The sequence below is a fragment of the Danio rerio genome, chromosome 23, assembly GCF_049306965.1.
Source record: "Danio rerio strain Tuebingen ecotype United States chromosome 23, GRCz12tu, whole genome shotgun sequence".
In the NCBI taxonomy this organism is placed as follows: domain Eukaryota; kingdom Metazoa; phylum Chordata; class Actinopteri; order Cypriniformes; family Danionidae; genus Danio; species Danio rerio.
The window spans coordinates 41,035,265-41,054,374 of record NC_133198.1 but is presented as its reverse complement, the minus strand read 5'-3'; the positions used below and the strand labels follow the sequence as shown (position 1 = coordinate 41,054,374).

The 19,110-nt window shown below is 34.7% G+C and overlaps 1 protein-coding gene across 1 annotated transcript; it reads left to right on the top strand.

Annotated features, from left to right (window-relative positions):
* On the top strand, window positions 1–17,058 carry cd40 (CD40 molecule, TNF receptor superfamily member 5). The gene is given in 9 exon segments (NM_001145246.2): window positions 1–152; window positions 5,755–5,842; window positions 7,924–8,046; window positions 8,663–8,812; window positions 9,793–9,883; window positions 10,344–10,399; window positions 12,963–13,058; window positions 13,235–13,254; window positions 13,365–17,058. Coding segments are annotated over 9 exon segments (858 nt in total). The 5' UTR covers window positions 1–122; the 3' UTR covers window positions 13,569–17,058.
* The last annotated feature ends 2,052 nt before the right edge of the window (window positions 17,059–19,110 follow it).

Here is a 19,110-nt window from a genome sequence, read left to right as displayed (position 1 = left end):
TCTCTCTCTTCCTCTCTGACTAGCAAAAGTATCAGACAGCAGAGCAGACAGTTCATTGTTTGTTTCGCTGGTTAAGAGTCATTTTCAACTGATAACGAAGATCTATTTCAGATATTGTCATCATGACAGTGATTCTCAGAGTCTGTTTGCTGGTAAGTGATTGCTATTATTAAATGCGTTTGTTGACGCGCGTGCATGATAACGCTGCATATGAATATTCAAGTGCGTTGTCATTTACATTGTTGATATTCATTCTAATTGTGTTGATTTGTACTACTATATAACATCCAGAACGTTTACATTGACGTGGTCATTGAAAAAGAATGACTCGAATGGTATTTCGGGTTTGGTTTCACTTTCGGTTTGACTATAAAGGCTAGCTATGAGTATTTTAAGCTTGTGTATGTTTATATGGCATGAAACGTGCACTGGATGCTGATTAATAGCCATTTAATGCACTTATTTAAGTCTACAGTCGTCTGTGTTGGTGAAAAATAAATAGTCGTTAGGTGGGGATCTCGGGGACTTTCCGTTTGCCCCTTGCTGTTTCAGTTTTAAGATGGCACCGTGTTGTTTTGATGGTCTGAGAAATCACATGTCCATTTAATAAGACTATTAAATATATGCACCATTCAGGTAGTCTCGTAGGCTAATTGAAGTGTTCGTGAAATAATAACAAAGTTTCATAATTGTATTGAGAACTGGAGTTTTTATTAATTATAAAATATGTATTTAATATATGTCTCCCTACTGAAAAAAACTACCTCTCTCTTCAACAATGTTGTCCTCAAATGACCTTTACTGATTCAAAGGCGGGATCAATTGCTGTCACTCACGTGAGATTGACCAACAGCAACGATTCAGTCAAATATAGACATTTGACTCAAATATGCATCACGATGAAAAAGAAAACCGATCACAGCTTTTGTTTTAATAAAGGCAAGTCGTTTAAATATTAAATTTATAAAAACAGCAGTTCATATTTTTCTAGTTTCAAAAGTACTTTTTATTTGTAAGCTTGACATTTGCAGTGAAATAGGCTTGTTTTTTTTTTTGTAGGGAAAAATTATCTTAACCTCCTCATGATGGTCCTGTTCTGTGATATATAGTGCAAAATGATGACTTTGTATATGTTTTATTAACATGCTGAGTATTCTTATCATTTGGACCACCACTGTATAATCATTACTGGAGTACATACTAGTCAAAACTCAGTAGTTGGTATCTCAATGGCAAACCTTCAAGTCAATGACAAAGATGTTTTTATTAGTACTAGTGTCACCAGGAAAGTTAGTAGTCACTAATGAAACATGTATTCGTATCTAATCAATATGTATGTACTATTATTTGTTTAATATAAGTGGTGGAAAATATCGATATAGCATAGTATTCCAAATTTTTCTACAATATGGATGCCCATATTGATATATCTGCAATATTTTATTATACTATTTAGTTGAATAGTAAAATCAATTTCCGTACAGTCCACTAGATGGTGTCGTTGTTGTTTTTATCGAGTGAGGCCAGCTTAAAATGGAGGTTTTAATTAAAATAGTGGTCAGTTTGTCTGCTTGACAATGGCATTTTGCGCTCAAGCAATACAGTTATAGTCAGATAAATATTAAATTTATAAAAACAGCAGTTCACATTTTTCTAGTTTCAAAAGTACTTTTTATTTGTAAGCTACCACTTAATTCTTGATAGGATATTTTCATTTAGCATTAGTAGTTCAGTTCATTATCTCTCAGTCTGTTGCTACAGTAGTTACTTTCAATAGTTACTTGTAAATTTTCTAATGTTATTAGTAGTAACACATTTAACATTGTTGCCATAAATGTCTATGGAGATCTGTCATTGACAAATCATTCATTGAGTTTTGTCTATTAGGCCAATATATATTTTTATGCACAGGTTGTAATTTGGTTTTTTGATATTATCTGTTTACTTTTGATAAGTAGGCCTTAATTTTTCTAAACTTCCCTTTTAAATATTACTAGTAAGCATTCATTAGTAATTATTTCAGAGAGACTGGTACTTAATATTTAGATTGAGTACCTACACAGTAAATACTAGAAGATATTCATTAGGTACTATTTATTAGACGCTGTCTTTTGTAATTAATCCGGTCACACTTTACAGTAAGGTTGTATTAGTTAATGTTAGCTAATGCACTTACTAATATGAACAACAATGAACAATACATTTATTACAGTATTTTTTTATGTTGGTTAACATTAGTTAATGAAAATACAGTTGTTTATTGTTGGTTCATGTTAACTCTCAGTGCATTAACTAATGTTAACAAGCATGAATTTGCATTTTAAAAATGCATTAGTGAACTATGATTAATAAATGCTGTACAAGTATTGTTCATGTTAGTAAATACATTAACTAATGAAACCTTATTGTAAAGCGCGACCAACAATTCTTATCTTACTAGACAAATATACTTTTTTACTGATCTGTTAACAAGTACAAGTTTCTAATGACTATCTACGAGTACCTAAATGATTACCTACTAAGTCTATAAAAACATAGTGATGGCCAAAATTATTATAACACCATAACAGATATGAAAATATGATGTTTTTTGCCTCCAAAACATGCTTTAACATTCATAAAACATGCAAATGGTTGCTTCGAGCAAAGCAAATGTCAATCACATTTAACTTTAATATTTAGCATGCCCATTTTACTTGCAGAATGTCAACTACACTAATGTTATCTATGCCTTCTACAACTAAATCCACAGGCTTTCATTTAAACTCTGTGAAGGGTAATAATTGTGGGACATTTGCAGTGAAATAGGCTTGTTTTTTTTTTTGTAGGGAAAAATTATCTTAACCTCTTCATGATGGTCCTGTTCTGTGATATATAGTGCAAAATGATGACTTTGTATATGTTTTATTAATTTGTACTGGCCAATTCAATAAAAAAGAAACCTCTGAAACATGCTGAGTATTCTTATCATTTGGACCACCACTGTATAATCACTATCTCAATGGCAAACCTTCAAGTCAATGACAAAGATGTGTCTATTTGTACTAGTATCACCGGGAAAGTTAGTAGTCACTAATAAAAACACGTATTTGTATCTAATCAATATGTATGTACTATTATTTGTTTAATAGGAGTGGTGGAAAATATCGATACAGCATAGTATACCAAATTTTTCTACAATACTATATAGATGGATGCCCATATTGATATATCTGCAATATTTTATTATACTATTTAGTTGAATATTAAAATCAATTTCCGTACAGTCCACTAGATGGTGATGTTGTTGTTTTTATCTAGTGAGGTCAGCTTAAAATGGAGGTTTTAATTAAAATAGTGGTCAGTTTGTCTGCTTGACAATGGCATTTTGCGCTCAAGCAATGCATTTAAAGTCAGATAAATAAACTGAGAGATGTTTGTGTTTATGTTAGATGTTGCCAAAGTTTTCCTGTGAAGACAATGTAAAGTTAGATAAAGGTAATAAATTGCAAATATTCTGCAGAATACACTAAAAATGGTTCATTGCAAAGTGTTGCAAACAATTAATATAGGCTGAATTTAAAGAAGTAAATTAGGTTGAACATTACATTATATTATTCAACCCATATAAATTGTGTGCAACCACTTAAAAAAAATATTGAATCCATTCATTCATTCATTTTACTTTCGGCTTAGTCCCTTTATTAATCCAGGATCGCCACAGCGGAATAAACTGCCAAATTATCCAGCACATTTTTTACACAGTGGATGCCCTTCTAGCTGCAACACATCACTGGGAAACACCCATACACTCCCATTCACACACATACCCTACAGCCAATTTAGCTTACCTAATTCACCTGTACCACATGTCTTTGGACTGTGGGGGAAACCGGAGCACCCGGAGGAAACCCACACCAACATGGGGAAAATCCAATATTGAATCCAATGAATCCTTTTTTTCAGTGTACTACAGTATATTTGAAATCTCAAATATATTGTATCGTGACAAATATCATGGTAATACTGTATCATTGAGACTAGTAATTCACACCCCTTTTTAATCAGTACTTGTATCTAATCAGTTGAGAGGAGTCTGGATGCAGACCTGGTGCAGTCCAATCTGGGCTGCATTCAATGCTTTTTAATGGGCTCACCTAACCCCACCCCTACCCCTCACTGTGACGTCACTAGCTCCATTTGAGTGCATTGTGTCTGACATTGCATCGCTGAGTGATGCAGTCTCAGCTTGCATTATAAAGGCTGCAGCCAGAATTGAATTACTATTGAATTAGTGAACCATTTTTTACATCACTCATCCTGACCAGGATTTCTGTATTTCATAAAATATCCTTGTCTTTTCACTCTGCAAACTGATCATTGCATGACATTTGTAAGAGGTATAATGTAGATAGCGTGCTGATTATTATAATAACAATACTTTCAAATCGATTTCATGTTACTTTGACGTCATAAAGCTCATGACACACCAAGCCGATGGTAAAAATTACTAGTACTTAATGTAACTGATACTAGTGTCTGAAAAACCAACCTCAATGGAAGTACGTGCATCCAGCCTACATTTTTGGAAAACGTAAAATACCCTGCTTCGGGTACGTTTTATTGCACGTTTCAGATGACAGATCAACTAGAGCAGGGGTTCTCAACTGGTTTGGCCATGGAACCCACATTTTTACATGGTCATCAAGCCGTGACCCAAATTTTTAGGAACTATAATACAATTTTAGGAATTATACTTTATTTGTATTTATTTGTTAACATAAACAAGTAGTGACAGATACATCATAAGAAATTCACCAAGACTTACAAATAAACACTATTTTATTGCTGTCATTTAACAAAACGGATCAAAAAGAATATTACAAAGTAAAAACGACAAATACTGTTAATATTAAACAGTCTAGTTTCTAAATGTTGTTTAATTTAGAAGCTCTCTTATGAAAGCACCTCACTACATATGACACCGAGGCTTCAAGTCTTTTTTTGTCGTCAATATGTATATATATCCATACTTTACATATTTGGGGTCATACTTGCACTTTGACATATTTGTTGCAATAATTAAATGAAATTTCACATGTCAAACGGTAGGGTTGTTGCGCACGCATTTCAAAATAAAAGTCCGGTACAAGCAAAATAAGTAAAAATTTTACTTTTGTTGTTTTTTTTTAACACACTCCGCAACCCACTGAAAATGTTCCCACGACCCACTTTTGGGTCGCGACCCACCAGTTGAGAAACACTGCACTAGAGGGTGCTGTCTACATTTTTGCTAATTTGAAAAATGTGGCTTAAGGTTTTTTATTTCAGATACACATCCTTCATTTTCATGTCCAGTAGAAGACAGGGCTTGTTAGATCAGCTAGACCAGCCTGATCTCACAAGGAAACATAATTGTCTTACGTATTGCCAGTTTAGTGGCTAATTTGTACAAAAATGTACAATTTTAAAAAGGAGTCGTGGCACCCAACCCCACCCCTAAACCCAACCATCATTGGGGGATAAATTGTACTAAATTGTATGAATGAGATCATACGAATTAGCCACTAATTCAAAACGTTACATGTCGTAAAATCGTGTTGGCCAGACCAATAAATCACTAACCTAAACTAAACCATTAGTGTTTTCAAAATTAAATGCAATGAAAACAAAATCCTCTAAACATACAGTACTAGTGCTGATTTGTTACTGCTCTGTAAAGCTTTTAAAATAGTTCATTATCAAACATGCTCATTATGTATTTACCTTCATCAGGTCACACTGATCTGCCTTGTGTCATGCTGTGAGAAGGAAACACATTACACAAACAGTCAAGGAAAATGCTGCAAGATGTGTGGACCAGGTATGTAGGCATATGTTAATAAAGTGTGGCACTATAGTAAATAAAAGCACATCATTAAGATAAAGCACTACCATGTTTTCTAAAAAGCTGAATCCACAATGTATCTACTCAGTGTGCAGTAACATCTTATTTTATTTTATTTACCGTATTATTTCTTACTATACAGTTTAACCTGTAAATGTATGTACAGTATATAGGGTTGTCTTGATATTGGAATTCGGTACAAATCGGTACTGAAATTTTAAAAACGTCTATTTCCCGCTAACATTTGAGGGCTGTTCTTAAACACCGCTGATTTGCCATTGTGTTCACATGCTCAACAGAAATGACTGTGATTGGCCATGAAGGTCATCCGTTCACCTAGTTCACCGCTGTTTACTGAGCGTAACCACAAATACAGGGTAGTGATGGGAAGTTCGGATCATTTTACTAACTCGGATCTTTGAGTCTCGTTCATCAAGATGAACAAATCTTTTTTCGAGTCATTTCGTTCATTTGGTTCAATTTGCCAAAATATTATTAAAATGTTACGAATTGCTTCCAAACACATCTACAACTAGCCCAAAAGGTTGATGTTGATGAAATAAGTCATTAATAGAATACTATAAGAAGGAGAAAATAATTATTTAATGTGTCTTTGCTCAGCTCACCTCTTCATGTCTTCAAATGTCAGGGGTTCATTCACATTAAAATGACAGTCACATATAATCTTAATCAATGCACAGTCTAAGCCGATAGGAGCCATGATCGTTCGTTCATCACGTGACAGAATGACTCAAGCCCGAGGACTCGAGAGATGAACGGTTCAATTCTTTTTCCGGCTCTAAACGTGTATGATTGGCTCGTAATGAACGAGTGGCTCAGACCCGATAGAAGACTCGAGAGGTAAGCCGATCAATTCTTTTTTCAGCTCTAAACGCGTATGATTGGCCCTTGAGGAATGAGTGACTCAGACCCGATAGAGGACTCGAGAGGTAAGCGGATCAATTCTTTTTCCGGCTCTAAACGCATATGATTGGTTTCTGCTAATGTGATGAAGACTTGAAATTAATGATACTACCTGCACAAATGTGCGCATGCGCGGATTAACGAATCACTTCCTGAGAGGACTCGTAGTTCCCGAGTCATATTGAAGATTCGTTCAAAATTAACGAATCGTTCATGAACGACCCATCAATAATACAGGGACACTGAAGCGTTTTAAAACTGCAATTCATCAGCGGATCGCTCGTATGTCAGCTTATCAACAGACCAGCTGATCGTAGTGTTTAAGATCGTGTTTTAATATCGATGTGTTTAAGAAAGCGCTAAATGTAAGTGGAAAATGGACCGAATTGGTTCCGAATTCCAGTATCATGACAACCCTAACTGTATAGCCATTAACTAACAGTATATCTACTGTCGGTTAGTTCTTATCTATCTCTATATATTCTTTTAATGTTGTTGTAGACTATATTTATATTTAATTACCGCGTAGCACGGTGGTCCTAAGAGATGCTACACTATCATCCTATGCTATGAATCCATAAATAGCAGCATACTTTCCTTAAAGGTCCCATGGAGTGCTTCGAAATATGTTTTTTTTATTTGATGTTTGACGTAATCTCAAATGAAACATGAAGAAAGGGTGGGACATAGTGTAGCTCCTCCCCCTTTTTAAAAACAGCCAATAGCGTTTTGTTTTTATTACCGCTTTGTGCCAGTGAGAGTGGTTGAGCTCAAAAGAAAAGCAGAAGCGTCTGGAAAGGGTACGGAGCATGTCAGATACTAGAGAGCATTTGATTGGTCAAGATTGTAGTATGAGGTGATGTAAAAAAAAAATTGTTGCTCCCTATAGGTGGAAGTGACAAACTACAAGCTTAACATGTTTATATAAGTTCTATATTTTCTATATCTAGTAGTTATATCTTCTAAACGTGAATTGTGTCACTGTTCTGGAGCACACTAGATAATAAATATTCTAAAAACTAACAATACTGATGCTAACATCTAAAAAAAAAAACTATTTTAATTTTATGGGGCCTTTAATATTGCTCTCACTATGTTAATGTCACAGTCTAAATGAAAGCGTATGATTGCAGGTACGAGGATGATGAAGGACGACAACTGTGATGACCCACGCTGTAAGGAATGCGAGGCTGGAGAGTATCAGAGCGGATACACGAAAGAAACCATATGTGAACGCCAGCCCAGCTGTGACACCAGTGAGTGAAGACAAGTTAGGCTTACTAGGCAGTTAACAGGCTAATTAGGGAAGTCTAGGGATGTATAGTTTCTTAATAATATTGACCAAGGCAGTTTTATAATAGGTAAAATAATTTATATATATAAAGTTCAAAATTATATAAATATTTCCCAAATTATGCTGAACAGAGCAAGGATTTTTTTCACAGTATTTCCTATAATATTTTTTCTTCTGAAGAAAGTCTTATTTGTTTTACTTAGGCTAGAATAAACGCAGTTTTTATTTTATTTTAAACCCTTTTAATGTCAGTATTATCAGCCCTCTGACGCCTTTAAATGTCACTTCAAGCTGAATGCTAGTATCTTGAAAAATATCTAGTCAAATATTATGTACTGCCATCATGGCAAAGATAAAAGAAGCCAGTTATTAGAGATTAGCTATTAAAGTATATTAATTGTGGCTGAAAATCATTTTTAATGACTGTTAAAAAAATATTGTTGATAGTTATGATTCTGACATTTTATAAGCAAAACAAAAAGAAAAGGTAATTGTAATTAAAGATAAATAAGCATGCTTTAGATGAACGCGTCTGTTTAATCTGAACTCACCTTTTTTTTCTTCTGCTTTTAAATCAGATCTAAATTTTCTGCCACAAATGAATTCAAACAAGACCAGCCGAAATGAATGCCAGTGTAAGCCCGGATATTACTGTGATCTAGATCATGGATGCGAGGTTTGTCGGAAACACACAGTCTGCGAACCAGGACAGAGAGTTGCCGTTAAAGGTTAGTTCTGTTTAATGTATAAGAGGCAGCTTTAAAGGGATAGTTCACCTGAAAATTAAAAGATCCTCACTATTTATTCAGCATCAAACATCAGCATCTGAAGAATGTTACAAACCTGTAACCATTGACTTCCATAGTAGTAAAAACAAATACTAGAGAAGTCAATGGTTACAGGTTTCCAACATTTTTCTAAATAACTATTTTTGAAGATAGAAAGTCAAAGTCAAAGTGGAGGATGGGTAAATTATGACAGAATGTTCTGTTTAAGGCAATGGTCTCAAACGCAATTCCTGGAGGGTCACAGCTTTGCGCAGTTTAGCTTCAAGCACCTCCTACTTCTAAAGCTGCAGTCACACTGGACTTTTCTCCCCATAGACTTCCATTCATACGCAAGTGAATGCGTCAGACTGGAAACGCAAGGTTGTGTGACAAGTTTAGCAGTTCGATGCGTTGCAAAGTTCAAGCTTGGTGAACTCTAATCTGTGAAATTGCATCACTTGACTGCGTGGGACCAATTGATGATCAAAACATGACCTTTCTTGACAGGAATGGACCAATTGCTTGCTTTTTTTTTAAATGTCTAATCATCCTGTTTAATTCCGTCCCTTTTCGCAGCACCGTATGACAGAATTTCACGTTTAAACTCTAGTATGACCGCAGCTTCACTCATCTGCTAAATAGTCTCTAGCAGTCTTGAATACCTTGATAAGTTGGATCAGATGTGTTTGATTAAGGTTGGAGAAAAACTGCAGAGCTGTGGCCCTCCAGGAATCAAGCTTGAGACTTTATAATTTAAAGTGAACTGTCCCTTTAATGTTGATTCTGTGCTGTACTTCAGAATAATAAAATGCCATTGTTTAATGTTTTAGAGATACTATAATCATTGTTTCTAACTCTTTGGACTGTGGTAGCTTATGAGTAAAAGCTTGCATATTTAAAGCTCTGGCAATGTTTTAAGTCATTTTCCTGCATTTTCACAGGTTCACCGATCAGAGATAATGTGTGTGAGGAATGTAGTGACGGGACATTTTCCACCAATCATTCAGCCGATACATGCAAGGAATGGACCAAGTATGAGAAATCCCTCTAATTTCACATTTTAGTTACATGCACAATACTATTCATAGGTTTTATTAAAGAAATTAATGCATTTCTTAAGCAAGAGTTGATTAAACTGAAAAATGGGGTAGTAAAACATTTATAATTAGCAAAACATTGCTGTTTTAAAGCAAAAATAAAATTAACAAAAATTAAAAGCTATTTTTTTAAAGGTTTTATAAAAAAATACTTTAAAATGTATTATGCTTTCTACAAAATACTGATGAATGGCTGATAAAGTATTTACAGTTATCTGAACTTCAAATCAGATTTATTGTTAATAATATTTTAATATTTAATGTTTGCTATATTTTTTGTCATTAATGCTTTTATATTTTGGGAAAAATCCAATTATTTTCTTATTTGTCTTGTGTGTAGTTTTGAAAATAATTTTTATTTACTGACTATTTAATTATCTATTTTCCCCATGTAGATGTGAGTACGGAGAAGTAGATACTCCTGGCAGTTCAACGTCTGACCAGACCTGTGGTAAGTGCAATATAAAAAGTTATTTTCAGTCGCCTACATTCATTGTCTCAAATTAATACAAATTCTAAATCGAAACGGAAATAGCGGCTGGTCTGAGAGACCTTTAAAGATTTCATGTGGGTGTTGAAAGTACTGTAGTGAAACTCGAGTAGCTGTGAACTCTAGTTCCTGTATGGCTAAATTTGTGTTAACACTTTTGAGAATAATATATCATGCCTGTTTAGGAATATAAATTATTAGAATATATACATTAAAATCAAATTAAGTATTTTATTTATAGTATTATATTAAGTATACATACACATTTTGGGTGAACTAGCCAACTAACTATTTTACAATATTTCTTATATCTTTAATGTATATATAAACAATAGTGGTCCCTCGCTATAACGCACTTTTCGCAGTCTCATGGATATTTTTTTGGTGCAATTTGACATTAGCGCATTGTGCTCTGGGTTCTGATTGGCTGTAGAACATTGTCAATCAATCTCCTCTGTGTCTTGTCTCCTGTACAGTACAGAACAGAATGTGTTCATCAGCTTGCCAAATTAACATTAATCTTCAATCTCTAGCAGTGTGACTCTGAAGTGCTGTATTGTATGTTTGCAAGTTTTCACCCCACAATGTCGGCGAAACGTTCTGCACTGTCAAAGACACCTGCGGTAGCACCCAAAAGGCAGAGGAAGATGCTAACCATCGCACAAAAAATTAGACATCTGGACATGCTAAAGAAAAAGGCTGTAGGGCGCCATTTCGGAATAAATAAATAAAGATTAAATTATTTTTATCTTTGGTTTCATTCTATAATACTGGACTTATTTTTCTGCGAGGGTTTGAACTTTGAGAGTTTAAACAAGAGAGAAAATTGTGAAAATGTTAATGCCTGTTTGAGAAAAGTGTATGAAGTGTGTAGTGAGGGGTTTACAGCCTTAAAACATCTATACCAGGGGTGTCCAAACTACGGCCCGCGGGCCATCTGCGGCCCGCAATCAGTTTTGTGGCGGCCCGCGAGGCTTTTTATAAATATTAATAGAATCTGGCCCGCTATACAAAAATAAACATAATTTAATAAATAACCACTGGGTTTCGCTATGACACGCCTTCAATTAGGCAGCAGTTCCTGTAATGAAGCAAAACGAACCGAACAAACTGAAGGAAACATAATTGATTATCACGTTTTGGCGAGCCATGGCACAAGCAAGAAAAAGGAAAATCAACAGTCAGAGCAGGAAATTTTAGTCACGTTGGGGCAAAGAATATTTCTTCACAGAGGTCAGTGGGAAATGTATCTGTTTAATTTGACAGGAATCAGTTACAGTAATGAAGGAATATAATATTAAAAGACATTATGAAACAAAACATCAGGCCTTCAGCTTTTACACTTGTGCCGAACGAGATAAAGAAGTAAAACAATTAGCAGCTGCCCTATCAGCTCAACAACAGCAGTTTTTTCATGCTAATAAAGTGCAAGAAAATTCTACGCTGGCTAGTTATGCACAGGAAACCCTTCACTGCAGGAGAATTTTTATAGGAGTGTCTGATGAGTGTTGCAACTGTAATTTGCCTAGAGAAAATTCAAGATTTTAAAAACGTAAGTCTTTCTAGAAGCACAGTTGAAATAATTAAAATATTTCCATAGTACACACACACACACACACATAATATATATATATATATATATATATATATATATATATATATATATATATATATATTATTATTATTATTATTATTATATAAATCTATAATAATTGTAGAAAATTAGGCTGATTACTTTGTGGATTTCGCCTATTGCGAGTTATTTTTAGAACGTAACTCCTGCGATAAACAAGGGACCACTGTGTATACTGTATATAAATATATAATAATAATAATAATAATTCCTTACATTTATATAGCGCTTTTCTGGGCACTCAAAGCGCTTTACACAGTGGGGGGAATCTCCTCATCCACCACCAGTGTGCAGCATCCACCTGGATGACGCGACGGCAGCCATTTTGCGCCAGACCGCACACCACACACCAGCTGATTGGTGGAGAGGAGACAGTGATGCAGCCAATTGAATATGGGGATGGTTAGGAGGCCATGATGGACAAAGGCCAGTGGGCAGATTTGGCCAGGATGCCGGGGTTAAACCCCAACTCTTTTCGAAGGACATCCTGGGATTTTTAACGACCACAGAGAGTCGGGACCTCGGTTTAACGTCTCATCCGAAAGACGGCGCTCACTGAGCAGTATAGCGTCCCCATCACTATACTGGGGCATTAGGACCCACACAGACCGCAGGTTGGCGCCCCCTGCTGGCCTCACTAACACCACTTCCGGCAGCAACCTAGCTTTCCCATGTGGTCTCCCATCCAGGTACTGACCGGGCGTAGCCCTGCTTAGCTTCAGTGGGCGACCATGTGAGAGTTGCAGAGAGCTAGCTAAATATAGTAATTGTTTTAGTTTTATGTCTGCAGGAACGTATTCTGTACACTTTGTGTTTTTATAGTAGAAAATGTATGTTAACATTGCTTCTACACCAATTGTAATCTCATGTTTTTTTGCTTTTAACTTTCAGTGGGTACACGCGACAGAACTGCTGTCATTGTGGTTTGTGTTTTACTTATCCTAATCGCCGCAGCTGCGTTAGTTGGATGCCTTTTCTTTAAAAAAGGTGAGCACCGCAACATATAAATGATCTAGTAAATGTATCTAAAGTGCCACAGAGGACTTTATTTGACATAAAAAACATACATTTGATCAGTTCTCATGAGTTACTCTAATCAAATTACAACCTTCATGAAAACAAATCAATAAATGACTTTTGATTTTTCTTCTTCTCTCTTCCAGGAAAATCTCATCTTTTTAAGGTAAATGAGGCATTTAATCTCATGCAACAGTGCAACATAATGCATGCATCTCTCCTAAATTAAAGGAGAGGTTTTGGAATGTGATTATTAATGATTTCTTTGGTTTTTAGTTGCAAAAACAAACCTTCATGGAAATAAGGCCAGATGACGATGTGACAATAGCAGTCCAGCAACAGCCTGAGGAGGAGGATGAGAACGCACCTGTGAGCCCAACACTAAGCAACATGACAGAAAATGGAAATTTTGTTGTTCAGGAGCATGGCAAAGATGCCATTATACCATGTCATGAATCAACGTCAAATGCATACCAATAGAGGCAAAACACTTCTACACTCTCAGAAATAAAGGTACAAGAGCTTCCAGTGGGACGCTAGATTTTCAAAAGGGGCACATCTGTACCTAAAGGATCCATGCTGATACCTTAAAACAATGGTGCCCAAACTTCTTAGTATAAAGGGCCAAAAACCAAATATCATTGATAGTCGTGGGCCTTAAAAAACTGAAAAACTTTCACTCCATTTTGGTTAACTCCATAATAACTCCACGATTCTCATGTGTTCTGAACTTTGTCTCCTGGTCAACCATAATCATAACTCAACATTGCAGACCTTGCGAAGTAAGTATTGAGGATGTGCACATTGCGATAGCGATGCTGAAACGATATATTGTGCAGCCCTAGTACACGTGTACAGGTGTAATCACAGAAGGGTCAATAGGAAAACGATCAAAACCTTTTCGAATTTATCGATCAAGATGCTAATGGTCTAATCCGATTCAATGATTTATGCTAAGCTAAGCTAAAAGTGCTTCCAGCAGACCTGGAGATCAACAGAATGCATTTAAAGATTTTTAAGAAGTTGCACAACGAGCTTATGTGCCCTTAAATGAGCCTTTAAAGTTACATTTTAGTACTTACACATTTCAAGAATTAAACACTGTGATATTTTAGGTACTGCACTAGTATGTATGTCCCTCTGAAGTATCAATATAGACCCTTCAGGCACATATGTGTATCTTTTTAAAATAGAACCCCCCAGTGACTGCTCTCACAGATTTATTTCTGAGAGCGTATAAAAACATCTGTACTCCCGTCACGGTATTGCCATCAGCATATTTAGCATTACATGGTAAGACACTGCTTTACTCTAAAAATCAGCATTCAACTTCTCTAGCATTTATAAGTGGTCTTTGTGATGCCAAATATAAAGTACTCACTGTTGCTGAGCATGTTTGCCGTTGTAGTTTCACATGCATGCTGGGATTGCTGTGAAACGCTGCTGTTGGCTCATGATCTGGTAACACAATAAATACATAGTTAAAATAATGACATAGAAACTATATATCAGCAGATATTACAAGGACACTAGTGCTGTCTTACACTTAAAAATTCAGGGAAGATTATTTGGGAGAACATCTGATTTAGAGAAATTGACATGCAGCCTTTTTCTCAGCATTGCCACTTTATTTCAATGAAGTATAAAGTCAGATCTGCAAAATACTGAACTCACAATAGTCAAAAAATAAATAAATAAGTCGCAAGGAGAAAATATTTTAAATTGTGGGTCTTAAAATGTATTTAAAACAAAAAGATGAGCATAAAGTTGACTTTTTTCAAATATGAAGCTCTTCAATTAAGTCATCTGTAGTCTTATGAGAATTAAAATGATCATAATAACATCAATTTAATGCAAAGGACAAACACACGTGCACCTCAAAGTATTTCACTATATGGGACTGTGCACTTTGAATGTTACTCTGTTTACGTTTTCCTTAAAGAACATCAAAGTGTTAGCAGAGATAAAAAAAAACAGCATTGTACAGTATTGTTATTGTTTTCACAAAATCATGTATACAGGGTTCCCACACTTTTAAATTCAGATTCAATGATCTTTCCTTATAAACCTTCAAATTAAAGGACTTTGTTGTGTAGGGAATCATTTTACACAAGAGCAAGGTTACATTGTGTTAATTATAAGATACATTGATACAGTTTTTATGTATTAAACACAACATTGGTTGAACGTTTGCTTGGAATTAATTGAAAAGAGCTTAGGGTCACATAAACATAAGTTTTAAGGTAGGCTATATGCTTTTAGCTTACCTTATGTGTTTACATTAAGCAAAGCAATTCAACGTTACATAATTAATAAAGTAGGCTACCTCATGCAGGAAACATGATGTATTGTGTAAATGCTTACATAAGTCAAGCAAGCTATATAAGAAGTGTAAGCAAGTGTTGGGAAAATAACACATTAGCAAACCCTATGGTAAGAGCCTAACAATTTTTTTTCAAGAAAAAAAAAATTATATATATTAATTTTTAAAAATAGCCAGGGGGCTCTGGTGGTTTGAAAGACCCAGCCCTTTCTGACAGAGGTCCAGAATTTGTCCTATACATGAGCTCATTTGTCCTATTTTGACTGCTATGCTATTATAAATAGTGCAAATAACCCATCGTAGAAGTCTTTAAGACCAAGCGGAATCCTCTGTTGGCTGTCTCTTCGGCATGACTTCAGCTAATCAGTTATGGGTAGGCCCACACAGAATCTGTGCCCGCAGAATTCCGCAGATTTTCAGCCCATCATTAATTCTGTTTATTTACTCGAGTAAATGTGTGTAAATCTATATTTATTCAGTTTTTAAAGGAATTACAGTAATATTATTAACTAATGTGAAAATGTTCATCTGATTTATGTACACTGAAGTTTGTACAGTAATATTTTCTGTCTTTTAGTAGATATATTATATGAGAGACTTGCTTTGTTTACCAAATAAAGTGGATCTAATTGGATTTTCTTTTAAATATAAAAAAGTTAAAAAGATATTATTTGTTATTTCACATATTAAGATTTTAGTTATGATACTCCCAAAATTAATTCTGCAAATTTTTATCAAAATTCTCAGCAGAAATGGCAAAAAACGTCTGCAGATTCCATCTGGCCCTAGTCATGGCCAATGCTAACAAATATTTTAATTGTTTCTGATGTAAGAGAAGTCATCTTTCGCTACTGTATTGTTTTTAAACAGAGAAAACATTTTACAGGTAACTTTTATTCTAAATCTTGGACCTTATTCTTAAAATAAAAAATGTGTGAAGCACCAAAAGCGACCCATATTAAATTATTTTTAATATATTTTGGTTATTGTTGTTATGTACTTTCTTTTTCTTTACAAAAGAGGCTGAAAAAAATCATGAAGCTCTACATTATATTATTGTTATTATTATGTTATTATTATTATTTTATTATTATAATGGCCAAATTCTGACTGAGGACAGTTGAATGTGCTAGCCAGTTTGTTATTTGCCTAATAAAGGACAATAGGCTACAGTTTTAAATGTAAAACCTAAACAGAGTACTATTTTTTTCTAATAATATATGATGAAATAAATGTGTATTTTAAAAATATGTTTTCATTTTTCTTTATAAATCTTTAGGAAATATTTTTGGTACATCAAAAAGTGTGGTTATGATGACCATCCAACTAGCTAATCCAGCAAAACAATGGCTCTTAAAATGTCCGTTAAATACGGTACTAAAATACCATAATCAAATCTCATAATTAAACAGAAAATGAAGAGGAAAAACTGCTAAAAGGTCTACATTTTGAGAGAAAGAACCCCCCTCCCACACACACACACACACCAGGCTGGCTACAGGCTTGTACAATATTATCTATTTAATTTTTTTCAAATTTTTAGGGACTGGGAAACCTGTATATATATATGTGTGTAAAGTTTTTGTACAGATTTGTAATTGTGATTATTTTTTGCCTGTTTCGTTAAATAAAAACCTGTACATAATATTAAACTTTCCTGATTCTCTCATATATTTTCTACTTACAATGTGTTAAATGTCCACATTATCATCCATTCATTTTCAATTGGCTTAGTCCCTTTATTAATTAGGAGTTGCCACTGCAGAATGAACCACTAATTTATCCAGAATATGTTATACGCAGCGGATGCCCTTACAGCCTGCATCCCAGTACTGGGAAACACCAATACACTCTTGCATTCACACACTCATACACTATGGCCAATTTGGCTTATTAATTCACCTATAGCGCATGTCTTTGGACTGTGGGGGAAACCGGAGCACCGGGAGGAAACCCACGCCAACACAGGGAGAACATGCAAACTCTACACAGAAATGCCAACTGACCCAGCCAAGGCTCAAACCAGCTACCTTCTTGATTGGCGACAGTGCTAACCACTGAGCCATCGTGTCTGACAGACTCTATGTGGGATACTCTGACTGTCCACAAGAGGATGCCATTTCCACATTTGAGCAATTTTACCTAAAGATATGTTTTTTCTAATGAAAGCTTACCATTTACTCACCTTCAAGAGCTTCCAAACTTGTTTAAGTTTGTTAAAAAACAAAAGAAGATACTCCGAAAAATGTTGGAAGCCGGGTTTACAATCTTCTTTCATGTTCAATAGAGAAAACAGGTTTAGAAACATTTTGAGGGTTAATAAATGATTTTTAAGTTGGGGTAAACTTGTAAATCTCACTTTTACACAGTAAAAACTCACAAATAAATTAAACACTCATTTTAAACTTTTTTTTTTTTTTGAAGAGGAAGAGAATGCAAAATCATAGAAACATTGATTCACAACTGGCCGTTCTCAAAGCAAAAGCTGATATAAAGTTTTGCACATCTAAACAAACAAACACAAGAGCAGCTTGTTGAACTATAAACCGGCCCATATATCTAAAGAATATGAGCATATGTTTGGATCAGGAGGCTCTTGTGTGACACATTGATGGCCGATTTAGCCATTGTATCTCACGCCATTGTTCAGCACCTCAATCCTTATCTCAATATCACAGCCTTTTGCCTGTCATGTTTAGACTGGGATTACACATCATTTGGACCAGTGAAAAGGGGGCATGGAGGAGATTGTTGTGCCCAGTGTGTGTTAGCTGTGAATATGTGCTTGGGGGGTGGATGGGAGGTGCTCTTTTTTGTACCCAGGGGTTTTCTCATTATCCTTGGATTAACAGGCCACAGGCCTTTGAATTTACATGGAGGCCACAGTGATTGGCAAGCAAGAGTTTTCCTTTTATCATTGCCTCTGCAGAGGGGAGGCCGCAAAAACAGAATATTGTCCTAAGGCCTAATCCCATTGGTGTTGTGTCAGAAAGATTTATAAAAGAAACCAAAGCATGCAAGATTTTCTGTTTATGCTTCTCCATATTTGACTTTTTAGTACTTGATCATTTTAAGAGTGACAGTCCACCACTATGTATGATTGGTGAAATAATACACATATTTCAATTGCATGCACTTTTCGTTCGATTTTGGGCTTCATATTTTTATTTTATTTTTTTATTTCAGTCAAATGAGAAAAAACCAACAACAACAACCACAATATACCCTTAATTGTTTTTTTTTATCACAATTTATTTGTTTCTATCTGTGGATTTGAATTATAATTAATATTTTTTACACTAATTTCTTTAAAATAATGAAATAAACAAAATTGTTGAGATTTTTGTGGTTGAAATGTTTGCAAATTATTGAATATATTTAAACAATTATTATTAAGGAACATTTTGTAAAACATTAATAAATGTTAAAATAATAAATTACTGATGAAGTATGGTGACAAATAAGAAAATAACCCTATTTACTTGGAGTACCTGCTGTTTCTTAAATGTTTATGTTAATTTATAAATCAAATTAATATTGTTACCTTGATGATTACCTTGAATAAAATCGTGCCATTATTTAATTATACTAATATAAAATCCTTCAGGTTCAGACACTTTTTAATATTTTATCTTGAACTTGACTTCTTTAAGCCTACACTATACTTATTTTCTCACAGGTCACTTTTTGTTCATGTTT